Here is a 19,164-nt window from a genome sequence, read left to right as displayed (position 1 = left end):
ATAAAAAAAAGTAAAAAAAATAATTTTAAATATCTTTAAAGAAAAGTATCTATGGGTTCATTTTCTTTTCTTTTTTTTTTTTTTGCGGTACACGGGCCTCTCACTGTTGTGGCCTCTCCTGTTGTGGAGCACAGGCTCCGGACGCACAGGCTCAGCGGCCATGGCTCACGGGCCCAGCCGCTCCACGGCATGTGGGATTCTCCCGGACCAGGGCACGAACCCGCGTCCCTTTCATCGGCAGGCGGACTCTCAACCACTGCGCCACCAGGGAAGCCCTATGGGTTCATATTTTATGGAGTCTTTTAAAAATCAAAATGTATATTAATGTTTTTCAAAACTTTTTCAGTATATTAGAAGACAATCATACATTTTTTTCTGCATAAATGTATAGAAATTATGGATTATAGTAATAACTCTCTTAATCTTTATCCATCCTTTCGTTCTTGGAGTTCTGTCTTTGTGTCTTCATTTACAAGTAAAATTAGTCTGAATTTTTCTTTTTTATGCTATCTCTGTCAAGTATTGCAATTACTGTTACTCCCATTTTGAAAATAACCTGGGAATTTTCATTCTTTTTCTATGGCTCTGGAAAAGTTTAAATAGTGTTGGAAGTGTCTATTCCTCAAATGTTTGGTACAATTCCTGGAAAATTGATTTTTTTTATACCAGAATAATAGGTTATCACTCTATGAGGATAAAGCCCAGTATTTTGTTTTTAGATATAATTTATTCCATGATAATAAGCTCTACTAAAACAGAGTTTACTGAGTTTAGAGAGTAATTACCAATGTTTATGTTTACTCTTGGATCTAATACTGTTTATTGTGGACAGTTTTTAAAATATAAATTTGATATGCAAGCAAATGCAAAGACCTCAATTAGGTAAGGTGAAAAATAAAATCTTAAATTGAACAGTCATTATTTATTAACTCAATGGTCCTCAATAGATATTTACACATATATAGGATGTTTATGCATCAGATTCTAGTGCCAGATAAGCCATTGATTTACTTTATAGAGTTGATCAAGTGGTTCTTCCTCTCCAGAAGTGTAGAAAGAGGACAACAATGGACTCATAGCTAAAGCCTATCATGGTGGGAGCAAAGGATGAGAGCAGAGGACAGGCACCGTCCTTGGTTCTGAAACGTGATTTCACGCTTTTACACGACTGTTTCTCCTAAACCCAAAACATGTTCATGGATGTTGTAATTGATCTTCATTTTATTTGTTTTGTGTTCCATCTTGATTTAAAACTTTATTCTTGTTTCATATTCTTGTTTCTTATTTTTCCTGCACTCCTCTGGAAAATTCGGCAGAGGAGGGCAATTGTTTGCTCCTAGTGCAATGTATGCCTCTAGTTCAACTAGATAAAAAGTTTCCAATATGGATGAGTGTCAGAATCCTGTTGAAAAAATACACATTATAAGGTGCTATCCTCAGGTATTCTAATTTATGAAGTCTGGAGTGGGGAGCAGGTATCTGTACTATTTTTTTTTTTTTTTTCGGTACGCGGGCCTCTCACTGTTGTGGCCTCTCCCGTTGCGGAGCACAGGCTCTGGACGCGCAGGCTCAGCGGCCATGGCTCACAGGCCCAGCTGCTCCGTGGCATGTGGGATCCTCCCGGACCAGGGCATGAACCCGTGTCCCCTGCATCGGCAGGCGGACTCTCAACCACTGTGCCACCAGGGAAGCCCAGGTATCTGTACTTTTTAAAGTAACCAGAAATACTGATGATCAGTCCTATTTGAGAACTACAAGACCGAAAGGTCTTTAAGGGCAACAGTGTTCCTCGATTCTATATGTGGTATTGCCTCAGCTAATGAGGTCAGTGAGGGTTCATTTCTAAACTACTTATCATCAATATGCTTGTAGCATTATCACCTTGCACACATAGGTTTTGCAGAGTGTACTTTCAGGACCTTAAATAACAAACATAACAGTTTATCTCCCCTTATCCTAACATAGAAACTGGCTGGTGTCAAGTAGGCAAACCATAGTTACTACCTGGAAATAAGCGTTGCTGGAGATCCTTCTTATGTTCCAGGCCTTTCTTGGAGTACACTGGTCTGCTAAGAGGAGGCCCGCTAGACAGACTCAGCTGAGATTCAAAGTCTTTGCACAGCCATGTAAAATCTTAACAAAGAAGGGAAATTCACGTTATTCTGCCATGTTAGTTCATCTCTTCACCACTGAAAAAGACCTTGCGAGCGGGTGTATTATATGACTGTCTAGGTATGACTTGAGACATAATGGCAAGATAACACCCCATTCACCCTGTATGGACAAGTGCCTTCACTGCATATGAAAGTTGCCAAATCCATCATAAAAGAGATGTTATTTGGAAGTTTGAATGTGTTTCCCATTCAGTATGTCTTCACCCTCTGTTTCTGGCTATCATTTTGTTTGAATTTCTTTTACGGTACATAGCACATTCTTTTAGTACACCTATCTATGCATATATCTGTGGTGCATATATTCCCACCATGGACAATTTTAAGCTATCAATATGATGTCACTAAATGCAGAGTTGGGAAGACATGCACCGTAATACACCATTTTATAGTATTTCCATCATACAGATACAGTAGATGTAAATAACCTCACGCGTATAGATAATCTTAAAATGTAGTAAATCATTAGGTTTTGTATTTATTAAATTTGTTTTAAATATAATTTATTGAACTGTAAGTTTATAAAACTTAATTTTTAGCAATGACTGTTTAACAACTGGCTCAAAACATTCCTGAAAAGTTAACAAATGGCTCTCGAGCCAGTAAGAGCCAGTTCCAATACACCACTGCAAGGCAATCATCCCCAGACAATTTTCTTTTCATCTGATGTGGGAAATTACCTTTTATAAGATACTTCATGTGGGCTTCTCATCACCCAACAAAATTTTCTCATGTATGGAAAGTAGGGTACTTGAAGATTCAAAAAACACAGAATTTAGTGTGTGTGAGAAGTTCAAAGTCATAGGAAACAGAGGGAAACCTGTTTAATATACAGGTTCCAAAGAGGTAGAAAGGACAGGGAGGGAGTTTTCTCCATCTTACCTGGATCTGTGTCCATCAACATGCCTACCCATTCCTGAGTTGTCAGTTTGCAAATATCCTTGTCCTTCACCATCCAGGAACAGGGAGCTTCTGAGAAAAGTGCACCACAGAATGGCTTCACTCCGATCACACAAGCATAGCCGTATAGCTCTCCCCCAGCTAACACATCCAAGATTTTGACTGTGAAATCTATCTGGCATTGAGACTGGCAAAAATGGACACAAGGTAATTTGTGTATTGTGTTTTCTATTTTCTTTTTCAAAGAATCACGGTCAACATTTTCTTTAGCACATCCCAGAACTTTCTTACTCCTATCATCCACTCCAACAAAAAGATAGCCTCCTTCAGTGTTTGCAAATGCAGACATGTACCCTGGAATTCTGTTTTTCACATATTCTTCAATGTGTTTTGTAGAGAACTGCTTAAATTCTATGAATTGAGACTCGGGAAAAGGCACGATTTCACCGTATTCAAGCTGGTCTTTTTGGAAAATTAGGTAAGTAGGATCCGAATTATGGAGATCTTGATGTATAACCTTGACAACTTCACCAAAAGGTTCTTTCCCCAAGATTTTTGCATTTATTTTCTTGGTTTTCAGGAAACTGAATGCCTCTCCTGAATCCATGGGAAGCACAGAAGTGCCAGATCTACAGTATAACGAAGAACTCAGGCTGCAAATGCGGGGCTTAAAGGAACTGTCTTCAGGGAAAGTGTCACTGCTCCAAGACTTAACAAAAATGTAATAACACCTCCCTTGTTGCTTAGTCTTGAAGAAAGCCTGCAAATTTGAAGACAGAATAAGTGTTCTCAAAGACTCTTCTAAATCCAGTCCCATCTCCACAGGATGCTCATTGTTGTTTGCCATTTCCAGCTGAATCACTCCTCCTCCTGAGTTTAATAAAGCACATGCAGCTTTTATAACTTTTGCCTTCTCTTGCTCTCTCTGAATTTTCTGCAGCTCCTTTCTGTTTCTTTCACCAAGAGTTACTTTTCCTACATTGATGACCAAGTCTGGGTAAGATGATTCTACCACCAAAGATGAATTATGTTCCTCCATGTTCATTCTGCAATTGAAACCATTAAAATACATATCATGTTGATGAAGAAGTAGATTGCAAAGTACACAAAAGTGCATTTATTAATTTATTTAAAAATATTTATTGAGTTCTTGCTAAGTGCTGGGGGCTGGAAATTAAGTGGTAAATAAAAAATAAGCATAGCCCTGACTCTTAAAGCTTACAGTCTGGACAGAAACATTGAATAGAGTAACTGCAGTAATGTGTGATACATACCCTGAAAAGAAGCACCAAACAGCAACAGTCAACCTAATATGAACAGGGAAGATTCCTGGAGGAAAGGGCATTTAAACTAAGATCTGAATTAGCCACGTGAAGGAATCTGAGGTTAGGAGGAGTTATTGCATTACAATCAGAGTGAAAAGTATGTAGGAAGGCCTGAAATCATCAAAGGGATTAGTGTATTGGAGTGGTAGAGACATGTTCAGTCTGGCTAGACCTTAAGAGTGACAGAGGACCTACACTGTTGGTGGGAATGTGAGTTGGTGCAGTCACTTTGGAGAACAGTATAGAGGTTCTTCAAAAAACTAAAAATAGAGTTGCCATATGATCCTGCAATCCCACTCCTGGGCATATATCTGGGGAAAACGATAATTTGAAAATATACATGCACCCCAATGTTCATTGCAGCACTATTTACAATAGCCGAGGTATGGAAACAACCTAATTGTCCATCGACAGATGAATGGGTAAAGAAGACGTGGTACATATATTCAATGTAATACTACTCAGCCATAAAACAGAATGAAATAATGCCATTTGCAGCAACATGGGTGGACCTAGAGAGATTATCATACTAAGTGAAGGAAGTCAGACAGAGAAGGACAAATACCGTATGATATCACTTATATGTGGAATCTAAAATATGACACAAATGAACCTACCTACAAAACAGAAACCAACTCACAGACATAGAGAACAGAATTGTGGTTGCTGGGGAGGGGCGGGGGGGGGATGGACTGGGAGTTTGGGATTAGTAGATGCAAACTATTACATACAGAATGGACAAACAACAAGGTCCTACTGTATAGCACAGGGAACTATATTCAATATCCTGTGACAAACCATAATGGAAAAGAACATGAAAAATAATATATATATGTATAACTGAATCACTTTGCTGTACAGTAGAAATTAACACAACATTGTAAATCAACTATACTTCAATAAAATAAATTTTTTAAAAAATTTACACTGAGCTAAAAAAAAAAGAGTGACAGAGGATGGGAGATGGGAAGTGGTGAAACAGGAGACTTGAAAGTTAGAAAAGCGCTGCTGCTTACAACAGTGGAAAGCCAAAGAAGGATTTTAAGGAAGGGAGTGACATGAACACATAGACATTTTATTTATTTATTTATTTATTTATTTATTTATTTGGCTGCATTGGGTCTTTAGTTGTGGCATGCAGGATCTTTCGCTGTGGCATGGGCTCTTTGTTGTGGCACATGGGCTTCTCTCTAGTTGTGGCATGCAGGTTTTCTCTCTCTGGTTATGGTGCACATGGTTCAGAGTGTGTGGTCTCTGTAGTTTTGGCACGTGGGCTCTCTCACTGAGGCACACGAGCTCAGTAACGGCACGCGGGCTTAGTTGCCCAGAGGCATGTGGGATCTTAGTTCCCTGACCAGGGATCGAACCCGTGTCACCTGCATTGGAAGGCAGATTCTCTACCACTGGACCACCAGGGAAGTCCCTAGACATTTTAAAAGACACATTAATGATGAAGAACAGATCAATGGTTGCCAAGTGTTATGGGGAGGGAAGGGTGTGACTACAAAGGGATAAAACAAAGGAATTTGTTGAGGTGATGAAACTGTTCTGTTTCCTGATTGTGGTTGTAATTATATGAATCTATTCATGTGTTAAAACTCATAGAGCTGCACACCCAAAAAGTTAATTTTTTTGGATGATAAATTATTAAGGGGGGGCACATTATTAATTACAGGTGGAGAACTAATTAGAGAGGAGCAAACCAGTAGGGAGGGTTTTGCAGTAATCCGGGTGACAGATGATGGTAGCCTGGGCCACAGTAGGGGCCATGGGAATGAAGAGATGTGAGTATATCTGAGAGACATTAGAAAATAAAATTAACATGGCTCTGTATTGAACAGATAGAGATCAGGAGAAAAGATTAAAATTTAGTAAGTGGGTTTTGGCTTGGGCAACTGGGTGGTTAGTGGTACAAATTATTGGCAAAAGATCAATGATTATTGAAGGTGGGTGATTGATAAATGGAGATTCACTCTCCTATTCTCTCCTTCTCTCTATTTTTGTGCATATTTGAAAAGTTTCCATAATAAGAAGTTTTAAAATTGACTTCATCTATTAACTGGGTGGTGGACATATTGGTGTTCATTATATTGCTTTCTATATTTTTCTGTAAGTTTGAAATTATTCATGACATAAAAAAGAAAACTTTTGCCTCCAAAAAAATTTTAAAGGCAAGTAGGGCATATGAATTTAGATCATTAGTAAGAAAGTGTGAACTTTTGGATTATGCATTCTTAGGTGGATAGGGTGGAAAACAAAGATGGCCAGGGCAGAAGGTGGATCTGAGAAATGGGGAAAAAGAAGGATCAGTGGATTCTAAGATTTTATGGTGTCAAAAAAAAACTTGTATTTGGGAGTGATTGAGCAAATCAATAAAACTCAACAGTACCATAGTGAGGAGAGGGCTCTTAAAACTCTCAGGGTTGTGTTGCAACCTACAGTCATTTTTCTCTCTTGCTTGATTATATACTGAAGCATGCCATAGAAACATTTCATTTATTAACTTTTTAGCACAGGAAACATTCAATGAGCGTCCACCGTGGGCACACTAACTGCTGTGAGAGACACAAAGAATCTGACTGCTGGAGATGTATGGTTTAGGGCCCATCAGATTACCACGATATGGCTTAAACAATATGTGGAGAAAAACCCATAGCCCTAATCCCTATATTGGTAAGAGAGAAAAATTTAAACAGAGTGACTCTCATCAACATTGAAAGAACTTAGAAAAAGAACCAGATTGCAAAGGAACACAAAAGAACAGGAATAATAGATGGAAGGGCAGAAGGAAATTGGAAAATTAAAAAGCAATTATTTGATTAATTAACAAGATTGAGAGTTTTGTTTTTGTTTGTTTTGCTTTTTGCTTATTTGGTTTTTGTTTTTTAGACAAGCCACTAGCATCTTTATTATTTATTTATTTATTTTAAATTTTATTGGAGTATAGTTGATTTACAATGTTGTGTTAGTTTCAGGTGCACAGCAAAGTGATTCAGTTATACATATACATATATTCACTCTTTTTCAGATTCTTTTCCCATATAGTTTATTACAGAATACTGAGCAGAGTTCCCTGTGCTATACAGTAGGTCCTGGTTGATTATCTATTTTATATATAGTAGTGTGTGTATGTTAATCCCAAGGTCCTAGCATTTTTATTATTTAAAAAGAACTCTGCACAAACAAAAGGGTTAGATAGGGGAAACTCTTCAGGACCTAGGGCCTGATAAATAGCTCTTAGAGGATACCCAAAGCACAATCTGTAAAAGAAAAACAATCATTAAATTGGACTTCATCAAAAATTTAAAATTTTTGCCATGCGAAACCTCCTATTAAGGAAATGAAAAGACAAGTTACAGACTGGGAGAATATATTTGCAAAATCACATACCTGACAAATATCCCAAATCTAGAATATATAAAGAACTCTAAAATTCAGCAAACTAGGAATAGAGGGAAACTTCCTCAACTTGATAAAGAACATTTCTTTAAAAGATCTATACTAACATCACACTTAATGGTGAGAAACTGGATACTTTCCCACTAAGATCAGGAACAAGGCAAGCATATCCCCTCCACCACTCTTATTCAACATAGTACTGGAAGTCCTAGTTAATGCATTAAGACAACAAAAGGAAATAAGAGGTTAACAGATTGGGAAGGGAAAAGCACAGCTGTCTGCATTCACAGATGACATGATTATCTCTGTAGACAATTCCAAAGAATAAACCAAAAAAACCCACAAAAAAACAAAAAAAACCCTTGGAACTAATTAGCAATTATAGCAAGGTTGCAGAATACATGATTAGTATACGAAAGTCAATTGTTTTTTTACATACCAGCAATGAACAACTGGAATTTGAAATTTAAAACATAATGTCACTTACATTAGAACAACAACAACAAAAAAGAAATGACATACTTATGTATAAATCTAATAAGACATATACAAGTTCTAAGGCGGAAAATGACAAAACTCTATTGAAGGAAATCAAAGGAGAGCTAAAGAAACGAAGAGATAGTCCATGTGCATGGATAAGAAGATCCGATCTTGTCAAGAAATCAGTTCTTCCCAATTTGATCTATAGACTCAGTGCAATTCAAATCAAAATCCCAGCAATTATTTTGTGAATATCAACAAACTGATTCTAAGGTTTACGTGGGAAGGCAAAAGACCCAGAATAGCCAACACAATATTGAAAGAACAAAGTCAGAAGACTGACCAAACCAACTTCAAGACTTACTATAACGTTGTAGTGATAAAGACAGTGTGATGTTGATGAAACAGATCAGTGGAACAGTTAAGACAGTGCAGAAATAGACTCACACAAATATATTCAACTGATCTTTGACAAAGGGGAAAAGGCAATTCAATGGATAAAGGAGAGTCCTGTTAACAAATGGTGCAGAAAAAAAATGGACATCTACATGCAGAACTATGAGTCTAGATACAGACCTATACCTTTCACAAAAATTAACTCAAATGGATAATAGACCCAAATGTAAAATGCAAACCCATAAAACTTCTAGAAGATGACATAGGAGGCAATCTAGGTGACCTTAGGTTTGGTAATTAGTGACTTTTTAGATACAACTCCAAAAGCATGATTCATGAAAAGAACTGATACATTGGACTTCATTAAAATTATAAACTTCTGCTCTGCAAAAGACATTGGGCTTCCCTGGTGGCGCAGTGGTTGAGAGTCCGCCTGCCGATGCAGGGGACACGGGTTCGTGCCCCAGTCTGGGAGGATCCCACATGCCGCAGAGCGGCTGGGCCCGTGAGCCATGGCTGCTGAGCCTGCGCGTCCGGAGCCTGTGCTCTGCAACGGGAGAGGCCACAACGGTGAGAGGCCCACGTACTGAAAAAAAAAAAAAAAAAAAAAAAAAAAAAAAAAAAAGACATTGAAGAAAATGATAAGGTAAGCCACAGGCTGGGAGAAAATTTCTTTAAAACATATATCTAATAAAGGATTGGTATCCAAAACATACAAAGAACTGTTAAAACTCATCAATAAAACAACCCAATTTTTTAAATGGGTAAAATATCTGAACAGACACCTCACCAAAGAAGATATACAGATGGGAGAGTTCCCTGGTCATCCAGTGGTTAGGAATCCTCGCTTTCACTGCTACGGGCCTGGGTTTGATCCTTGGTTGGGGAACTAAGATCCTACAAGCCATACTCGTGGCCAGAAAAAAAAAAAAAAAGAAGATACACAGATGGCAAAGGAGTATGTGAAAAGATGTCCACGTCATATATCATTGGGGAATTGCAAATTAAAACAACAGTGAGCTGCTACCACAGCATACTTATTAAAATGGCTAAAATCCAAAACACTTACAACACCAAAAGTTGATGAGTATGTGGAGCAACAGGAACTCTCATTCATTGCTGGTGGGAATGAAAAGTGGTACAGCCACTTTGGAAGACAGTTTAGTTGCTTCTTACAAAATTAAACATATTGTTACCATATGATCTGGCAATTGTGTTCCTTGGTATTTACCCCAAAGAGTTGAATACCTATGTCCACAAAAACCTGCACATGAATGTTTACAGTAGCTTTGCTCATGATTACCAAAATTTGGAAGCAACCGAGATGTTTTCCAACAGATGAATGGGTAAACAATGTGTGCAAGGAGACAAGAACAGTCATTTTAGCACTGTTTGTAACACCAAATTTTGGAAATAGACTGTCCATCAATAATGAAATAAGGAAATGAAACATGGTAATATTTGCTGAAAGGAATATTGTGAGCCACTTGAAGAGAATAAACGAAAACACACACACAATGACATAGATATCAGAAACAAAATGTAGAGTTAAAAAATCAAGTTGCAGAAATATACATATAAAATTAAACAATTTAAATAAGCTGAAAATGCACACAACAATATTACATATTATTCCTGGATGTGTAAAACAGTGTGTGTTAAAAATAGTGTAAAAGATATACAGTAAACTCAGAATGTTGGTTGCTTCTGAGAAAAGGAGAGAAAAATGAAACTGGAAATAGAAGGCAAAGAGAACCTCAAACTTATCTACAATATTTTACATACTGAATTTTTTAAAAGCTTGAAGTAACTATGGCAAGATGCCAGCAGTTGTCAATTTGAGGTAATGGAGTAACAAAAATTGGGGATAACAAAAGAAGAGTTTTTTAGATTTGTTCTTTGTACTTATTTAAGTTTATTATTATTGCTATTATTAAACACACACACACACACACACACACACAGACCCAAATTGGGTTTAGCCCAGAATACAAGATTAGACAATACAAGAAAAACCATTAATTACTAAAAAAGTCATAGGAACATTAATAGAAAGTCAAAATTATCTCAAATACAAACATTTGTTTGATAATATATATTTACAAAGTATTCTAGAGAGGCATTATTTAAGAAGAGTAGCAAAAAGGTATACAGAAGCATTATTTAAGAAGAGTAGCAGGGGGGGTATTGTAATCTTAGTTTTAAGGCAACATCACACACACACACACACACACACACCCCTGAGTCTTTAATCTTGGAGTCTTTTTTCTTCACGAAATTCTTGGATTTTTATTTATTTTTTACTTGGGGTATAGTTGTTTCACAATGTTGTGTTAGTTTCTACTGTAAAGTTAAGTGAATCAGCCATATGTATACATACATCCCGTCTTTTTTGGATTTCCTTTTCATTTAGGTCTCCACAGAGCACTAAGTAGAGTTCCCTGTGCTATACAGCAGGTTCTCATTAGTTATTTATTTTATACATATTAGTGTATAATCTTAGAGTCTTAAGGTAACATATCACACACACACACACACACACACACGCGCGCGCGCGCGCGCGTCCCGCTCTCCCCTGTTCAACACGCACACACGGGTCCTTCCCTCCCGAGCTCACCGCTCGCACTTGCGCACTCCTGCCCTTCGGCTCTGTGCCTGCGCCCTGCACCTCCTCCAGCTGGCGCTTTGGTTTGCCTTTTCCTGCTTCCCCGCCCCAACCGGGCCGGTTTCTTGAGCGTGCGTGCGCGCGCAGGTTGGGAAATGATAGTCTAAGAAGGGAAGCAGAGCCCCTGCGTGTGGGCCCAAGAGGAAGAATGGAATGGGGAAGGGTTATGAGTCCCCGGGGCTGAGAAAATTGGAATCCACAAACAAACAAACAATCAGACTCTGGACAGAGGAGACCCACAACCTCAGACCTGGCTCTGTCTGCCCCAGGCATTATGCTATCTTGTATTTCAAAGATGAAGACTCAAACCAGAGAAGTTATGACCTGCTCAGGATTAGATGACCTCCTCTGACTTATTTCTTTTCCCCACATCAATGCTGTAAGTATACTCTCTAGTTGTCCTCATTTAATTTGGGTCTAAAAAATCATCTTACATCTATGGCTGCAGTAATAAAAGCATATTTATGTTGTAAAAATGAGTATGTCAATTGATGTCTGCAAAATACCCAGAATATCTGTAGGTGTTGCCTGTGTCTAGTAAAATAAGTATCTATTATCACAGATGATTTTTTTCCTATTATAGAGTGGTAAATGTTTCTCAACCATCCACTTGCTGAATTATTCATAATTTTACATTCATTCGTGCCCTATCTCCAAAAAGATTAGAAGAAGCAACTTGTTAAAGTTGGGAAGTTGCTGTACAGTATAAACTAATACACTATTGTAAAGCAACTATACTCCAATAAAAATTTTTTTAAAAAAAGATTATTCACAATAGCCAAGATGTGGAAACAACATAATTGTCCATGAGTAGATAAAGAAAATGTGGCGTGTATATATGATGGAATATTACTCAACCATCAAAGGAAGGAAATATTGCCGTTTGTGACAACATGGATGGACCTTGAGGGTATTATGCTAAGTGAAATAAGTCAGACAGAAAGACAAATGCTGTAGGATCTTACTTATATGTGGAATCTTAAAAAATGACAATAAACTGAACTCATAGAACAGATCGGTGGTTGCCAGAAGTGAGGGGAGGGAGGGTGAAATGTGTTAAGGTGGTCAAAAGGTACAAACTTCCAGTGATAAATAAGTCCTGGGATATAATGCACAGCATGGTGACTACAGTTAAGAATACTTTACTGTATATTTGAAAGTTGCTAAAGGAGTATATCTTAAAAGTTCTCATCATAAGAAAAAAATGTAACTGTGTGGTCACAGATGTTAACTAAACTTTTTGTAGTAATCACTTTGCAATATATACATATATCAAATCATTGTACTGTATACCTTAAAGTAATACAGTGTTACATGTCAGTTATATCTCAGTAATAATAATAAAAAGACTTAGAGAACTTTCTATTAAATAAATAAAAAATAAAGTTGGGCAAGTGCTTTTCCAGTGCTTTAATAAATGTTGGTAAACAGAATAAATGAATTTTTGACACACTTGCAAATAATAACCTGGAAAATCCAACTAGGTCAGAGCTTCCGGGTCAATATATTTTAAAGCTTTTTTCTGAAAATGAAAGTGTATACATTATGAAAAACAAGAAAACCCTTTCCGTAGAGATCAACCAATTGGGTACCTGACAAAGAATCCTTTGTCACAGTCACCCCTTCCCGCCAAGACTCTAGATCCTCCCTGTCCCATCTGAAAGTTTGTTTCCAGATAGTTCGTTGATCAGTCCACCTTATAACTCTCTACAGCACTGTCTCAGACCTCTGTCAGGTTGTCTGGCTGGAATCCTGCATCCCCGGCCTCAGCTAGAATGTGAGTCCCATCTAAGGGCCAGTTCTCCTGTCTATTTCACTTAAGAAAAATGTGGGCATAACAGGTCCACCTCAGCCTCTCTTGCCTAAAGTAGATATATCTGGAAGGGTCTCTAGCCGCAGGGTGGATTTTTATCTGTGGTCGTTTTTTTTCAGCCTGTCTTTTCTGTTGAACAGGCATGGCTCGGGTCTCTCCAGGTAGTCTCTACTTACCTTGGGAATTAGAAGATTCCTTAGGGTCTGGGTGCTGAAGAGAAAACACCTGAGTCCTGACCTATTCGGGTATCTGCAGCTTAACAAAAGCAAGCCCAGGAGAAATTTTTATTTCCTTAAGGGAAACGAGAATGTTCCCGCCTTTTTAAACTTGGTTTCCTGAAACCAAAGTTAAACGTGTTCCTGTCTTTTAGGTTTCAGTTTCTCAGAAAACTACTTCTGGCACTTCCCTCTTAGGGGCTGTCTTTCCTGCCTCAAGGGCGAGGGGGGGGGTGGGGAGGAAGCTGAATATTGCCTTTCTATCAATAGAAATTTGTCCTTTTAATACGTAGGTGAAAAGCGAGTTAGTTCTGGCTTGAAACTTTAAACTTCTTGGAGAACAAGGCAACAGAAAAACCTGTTTGGATACACATCAAACTGTTATTAAGGATTTCACCCTGGGGAGTGGAATTGGAAGGGAAAGATGGTAAGGGAAGGAGGAATTGTTATTTTGTACAATATGCCTGTATTACTCGAGAAATGTTAATGCAATAAGGAAAAGAAAGCAGTGCTAGAGTCAGATAGGTAATTAAGCAGTGCATCTCGTTGACCTTCTCACTTAATTTTTCTGGTAGCCTCTATAAGCCCAACAGTTGCAGTTAAATCCTGTTGAAACTGCTGCTGGGTTTCCTGTTATTGATTTGACTGCTAATACTGTTATTAACTAATTAATTAATTAACTATTAATTAATACTGTTATTGACTGCTAATACTGTATTGTTTTGATTAAGTTTCTTTTGCTTACTACTTTGATCTTCAGCTTCCCTCTACAGCCTACACAAATCACAATCCCCTGGAGCTCTTTTTTGGTTTCTTTTGGGTAGCCATCCTTATAGATTGCAAAAATTATTACAGTATGGACTTAGCAATCATTTTTAATATTGAGAAAAGGTGCTGTGCACCAAAGGGAATTGACTGGCCCCTCTGGTTCTTATTATGACTGCGAGACACCCTTCAGCAATAACCATCAGGAACCTTTGAAAAAAATAAAGGGTTATTACTTACAGGATCTGGAAATACACAGCAGACCTGGGGCCACACAACAAGGTTGTGGGTAGAGAGAAAAAGAAAACATGCTGGCCTGAGGTTCCGCTTTCTCTGGGGTGGAGGATGGGAGCTTAGAGTTTGGCAGGCTCCCTATTGGTGAACTTGAAACATAAGGGCAGGAACTTAAAACAGGAAGACATTTTTTTTAAAAAAAGCGAAAAACAGCGACCCACGGGGAATTCCCTGGCGCTCCAGTGATTGGGACTCAGTGTTTTCACTGCCAAGGGCTTGGGTTCAATCCCTGGTCAGGAACTAAGATCCCACAAGCTGTGTGACCAAAAAAGACAAAACACAGGGGCTTCTCTGGTGGCGCAGTGGTTGGGAGTCTGCCTGCCGATGCAGGGGACGCGGGTTCGTGCCCCGGTCCGGGAGTGGCCGCTGAGCCTGCGCGTCCGGAGGCTGTGATCCGCGGCGGGAGAGGCCGCAGCGGTGAGAGACCCGCGTACCGCAAAAAAAAAAAAAAAAAAAAAAAAAAAAAAGACAAAACACAAACAAAAAAAGTCCAGCAACCCAAATGGTCAGTTATGAAATCAACCAAGCTCTCAAAAACAAAAGACCCTCCTCATTGCCGGGAGGTGGCTGGCAATGTGTTTAATCAAGATAGCCATCTTTGAAATGAGTAAGGAAAGAAAAACTGTCAACTATCAGGTTCTACACTACAACCAAATAATTAGTTCCCAATATTGGCTGCTCATCAGAACCTTTCAGCACACTTTTAAAAAATGCAAATTCTAGGGCTTCCCTGGTGGCGCAGTGGTTGAGAGTCCGCCTGCTGATGCAGGGAACACGGGTTCGTTCCCTGGTCCGGGAAGATCCCACATGCCGCGGAGCAGCTGGGCCCGTGAGCCATGGCCGCTGAGCCTGCGCGTCTGGAGCCTGTGCTCCGCAACGGGAGAGGCCACAACAGCTAGAGGCTGAAAAAAAAAAAAATGCAGATTCTAAAATTTTTTTAAAAATAAAAATAAACTAAAAAATTTTTTTAAAGAGAGAAAAAAACAAACAAAAAAAGCAGATTCTCAGGCTTCTCCCCAGACACGATGCAGCAAACAATGAATCTGTATTTTTAAGATTCCCAGGTGATTCTATGGTCAGCCAGGTTCGGGAACTACTGGACTCCCATATTTCCTGTCTCCCATTGTTACAATCTCTCAGCTCACTATTCATGGTGAATTGTCCTAGAAATTACTACTATTACAGACTGCCACACAAATCCAGTTTGTACCAAATCTGGTTCTAATATGGCGAGCATTATCACTTCATGATGTTGCCTACATGCGGCAAACAGAGCAGGTAATTATCTGATTGCAAAAAAGCAATACATCCCACAAATTACCCCAGAGACACAGCATTTTTTAAAAAATTATACTTGAGACATGTCCAGTGAGAAAAACTCAGCAGGGTCCAGAGGATGTCTTTTTGTTTTTTAATAATTAACAATTGGATTTATTGCCATTTCTCCACATTTTTCTCTTATATCTCTACAAGGTATCTACAAGGTATCTCTACAAGGTATCAGAAATGAAAATCAAAGAAGTACATATTATATTATAAATAGTACATTATTAATAGTGTACATTTTTGTATAATGTTTTTATTTGGAAACAATTTCAAACTGGCAGAAAATTTGCAAGTACAGTATAAATAACTTTTTCTTGAATTATTCGAAGGTAAATTACTAACCTGGTTTCCCACTATCCCTGAACACATTATTCTACATAACCACAGTACAATCATCAAAATCAGGAAATAAACACTGATATATTATTACTATCTAATCTCCAGGGCATATTTTAACAGCCACCATTCGCAGAGGATTTAGTATTAGGCCAGCATTTCATAGTACCCCTGTGTTGGGGTTCAGAGCAGGCTGCCCCAAGGTATGCCACAATGGCATATTGATTATTCTGAGTGAAAATTACTTGAGAAACAGCTGGTGAGGGAAAGACTGATATTAAAAAAAACATTCTGACCCCCCCACCCCATTTTCCCCCAGAAAGTAGAAAAGAAATCTCCTGTGTGAAAGTATCCTCCCTATACCAGGAGATTAGAAAGTATCCTTATCACTAGTTAAGGAATTCAAGGCTAAGAAAGCCAAATAAGCAAACTCTGTTCCTTCCTGAGTTGGCTACCCCAAGCACAAACCCCTTTGTTAAATCTTCACAAATAATTGTTTCTCTGCCTAAAAATGTTATATGAACAGCCTTCTTTAGTCACTTGGGGAGGCATTTCTATGAGACCTCTCGGCATTCTAATTAATTTTTTTTCTCCTGTTAATTTGTCTTGTGTCAATCTTCAGCGAAAAGAACTCGAGGGGTAGGGGGGAAATTTCCCCCTTCCTGACATCTCTTATACCTAGGCTTCAGAAAGGTTAAGTAGCAGTGTTTCATCACATGCCAGGCACTGAGAATTTAGTAGTGGTTTAATAGCTACTGTTTGTCGACACTTGGATTTTGTACCAAGCACATGGAACACAGCATTGAATCTTTATGACAACCGTCTGAGACATGGCTATAATATTGTTATTTCCATTTTATGTAAGAAAGAGCAGTTAACCTGCCCAGATCACATTTGGGTACCTGAGGCTATATTTGAACCTTGTCACATTTGGCTCTGAAACCCACACAAGTACATGGGTACTTCCTCCAAGCTCAGTCTGATGGACGTTCTGGTCATTCCTGGGTAGCACTGTAAGTAGTGAGTGGGTGTTCTTCCTGTAATTCAGTCACGGTCTCCACCCATTTCAACAGTCAATACAACATTTCCTAAATGATCTCCAAATTCCAGAGCCTTAGGCCCCTGCCCAAGAGCTGAGAGGGGCCTAGGATCTGGAATTTTTTTTTTTTTTTTTTTTGGTACGTGGGCCTCTCACTGTTGTGGCCTCTCCCGTTGCAGAGCACAGGCTCCGGACGCGCAGGCTCAGCGGCCATGGCTCACAGGCCCAGCCGCTCCGCGGCATGCGGGATCTTCCCGGACCAGGGCACGAACCCGTGTCCCCTGCCTCGGCAGGAGGACTCTCAACCACTGCGCCACCAGGGAAGCCCTAGGATCTGGAACTTTAACAACCACACCAGGTGATTCTTATCAGGAAAATTTGGACAACACTGTTTAGGTATCTTTGAAGGAACAGTCTGTTTTACAGACCTCCTGCATTGTGTGCCTGGCAACAGGCACCCTTGAGGGAGGGCACAACCACCAATGGCAGCTTCTCACACTGACATGTGGGGAAATGTGGGGAGAAGAATGCGTCCGTCCTACTCGTGTTACTCTGTTGCTGAGTTGCCTAAAATGTCTTCACTCCACCCCTCCCTCCGTATGTGATGGAGTTTGGTGAAGAGTTTCTGTATCTTTTACTTGCCCATCATCATCTTTCTTTCTGTAGGCGTGAATTCAGGTGGGTTTGGCCAAGAAATCAACTGGAACATTAGAGGATCTGCTGTGCCAGGAGTCACCCCTCCTTAGGCTGCAATGTGGACAGTGTCTCAGTGGGAAACTGCAGAGTGGGAAGGGCCCTCCAGAACAACTGACCCCAACAGGATGCAAAACACAGTGTATACTATGAGTACAACTTTGCTACAATATATCTGCCAATGGACTAACACTGGAAATGAATAAGCAAAAGTGAAAGCAACTGTATGATACAGTGGTAGGAAGGAGTTTTCTCATTCTCTACCTTTTTTTTTTTTTTTGGCCACATCACACAGCTTGTGGGACCTTAGTCCTCAGACCAAGGACCAAACCTGGGCCTTCAGCAGTGAAAGCATGGAGTCCTAATCTCTGGACCACCAGGGAATTCCCTGTCATTCTCTGCTTTTTTTTAAATTTATTTTAACATCTTTATTGGAGCATAATTGCTTTACAATGGTGTGTTAGTTTCTGCTTTATAACAAAGTGAATCAGTTACACATATACATATGTTCCCATATCTCTTCTCTCTTGGCGTCTCCTTCCCTCCCACCCTCCCTATCCCACCCCTCTAGGTGGTCACAAAGCACCAAGCTGATCTCCCTGTGCTATGCAGCTGCTTCCCACTACCTATCTGTTTTACATTTGGTAGTGTATATATGTCCATGCCACTCTCTCACTTCGTCCCAGCTTACCCTTCCCTCTCCCTGTGTCCTCAAGTCCATTCTCTATGTCTGTGTCTTTATTCCTGTCCTGCCCCTAGGTTCTTCAGAACCTTTTTTTTTTTTTTTTTAGATTCCATATATATGTGTTAGCATACGGTATTTGTTTTTCTCTTTCTGACTTACTTCACTCTGTATGACAGACTCTAGGTCCATCCACCTCCCTACAAATAACTCAATTTCGTTTCTTTTTATGGCTGAGTAATATTCCATTGTCATTCTCTACTTTTTAATCTTTCTGTAATGTCATTATATAGACCTCGTAATGAAAGGTATATATATATTTTTAATAAATTTATTTTATTTTATTTATTTTATTTTTGGCTGCGTTGGGTCTTCGTTGCTGCACGTGGGCTTTTCTCTGGTTGCGGCGAGCGGGGGCTCCTCTTCATTGTGGTGTGCGGGCTTCTCACTGCGGTGGCTTCTCGTTGTGGAGCACGGGCTCTAGGCACGCGGGTTTCAGTAGTCGTGGCTTGTGGGCTCTTGAGCGCAGGCTCAGTAGTTGTGGCGCACGGGCTTAGTTACTCTGCAGCATGAGGGATCTTCCCAGACCAGGGCTCGAACCCATGTCTCCTGCATTGGCAGGCGGATTCTTAACCACTGCGCCACCAGGGAAGCCCCTATGAAAG

General features: G+C 39.4%; 1 protein-coding gene and 1 long non-coding RNA gene across 2 annotated transcripts in view; one reads left to right on the top strand and one right to left on the bottom strand.

Annotated features, from left to right (window-relative positions):
- Positions 1 to 13,499, bottom strand: part of SLFN11 (schlafen family member 11) — a 25,832-nt gene extending 12,333 nt beyond the window's left edge. The window contains exons 1-3 of the mRNA XM_081218437.1: positions 13,326 to 13,499; positions 3,054 to 4,117; positions 2,005 to 2,133 (exon numbers count right to left, since the gene is read on the bottom strand). Of these exons, the coding sequence (XP_081074563.1) occupies positions 2,005 to 2,133; positions 3,054 to 4,116 (1,192 nt within the window). The 5' untranslated portion in view covers position 4,117; positions 13,326 to 13,499. The remainder of the gene's footprint in view (positions 1 to 2,004; positions 2,134 to 3,053; positions 4,118 to 13,325) is intronic.
- LOC308606943 overlaps positions 11,397 to 19,164 on the top strand; it is a 13,966-nt gene continuing 6,198 nt past the window's right edge. The window contains exon 1 of the long non-coding RNA XR_014013923.1: positions 11,397 to 11,715. This is a non-coding gene — a long non-coding RNA (uncharacterized lncRNA). The remainder of the gene's footprint in view (positions 11,716 to 19,164) is intronic.

The sequence above is a fragment of the Mesoplodon bidens genome, assembly GCF_964165515.1.
Source record: "Mesoplodon bidens genome assembly, chromosome: 19".
NCBI lineage: Eukaryota > Metazoa > Chordata > Mammalia > Artiodactyla > Ziphiidae > Mesoplodon > Mesoplodon bidens.
This window is presented reverse-complemented; position numbering and strand designations above follow the sequence as displayed.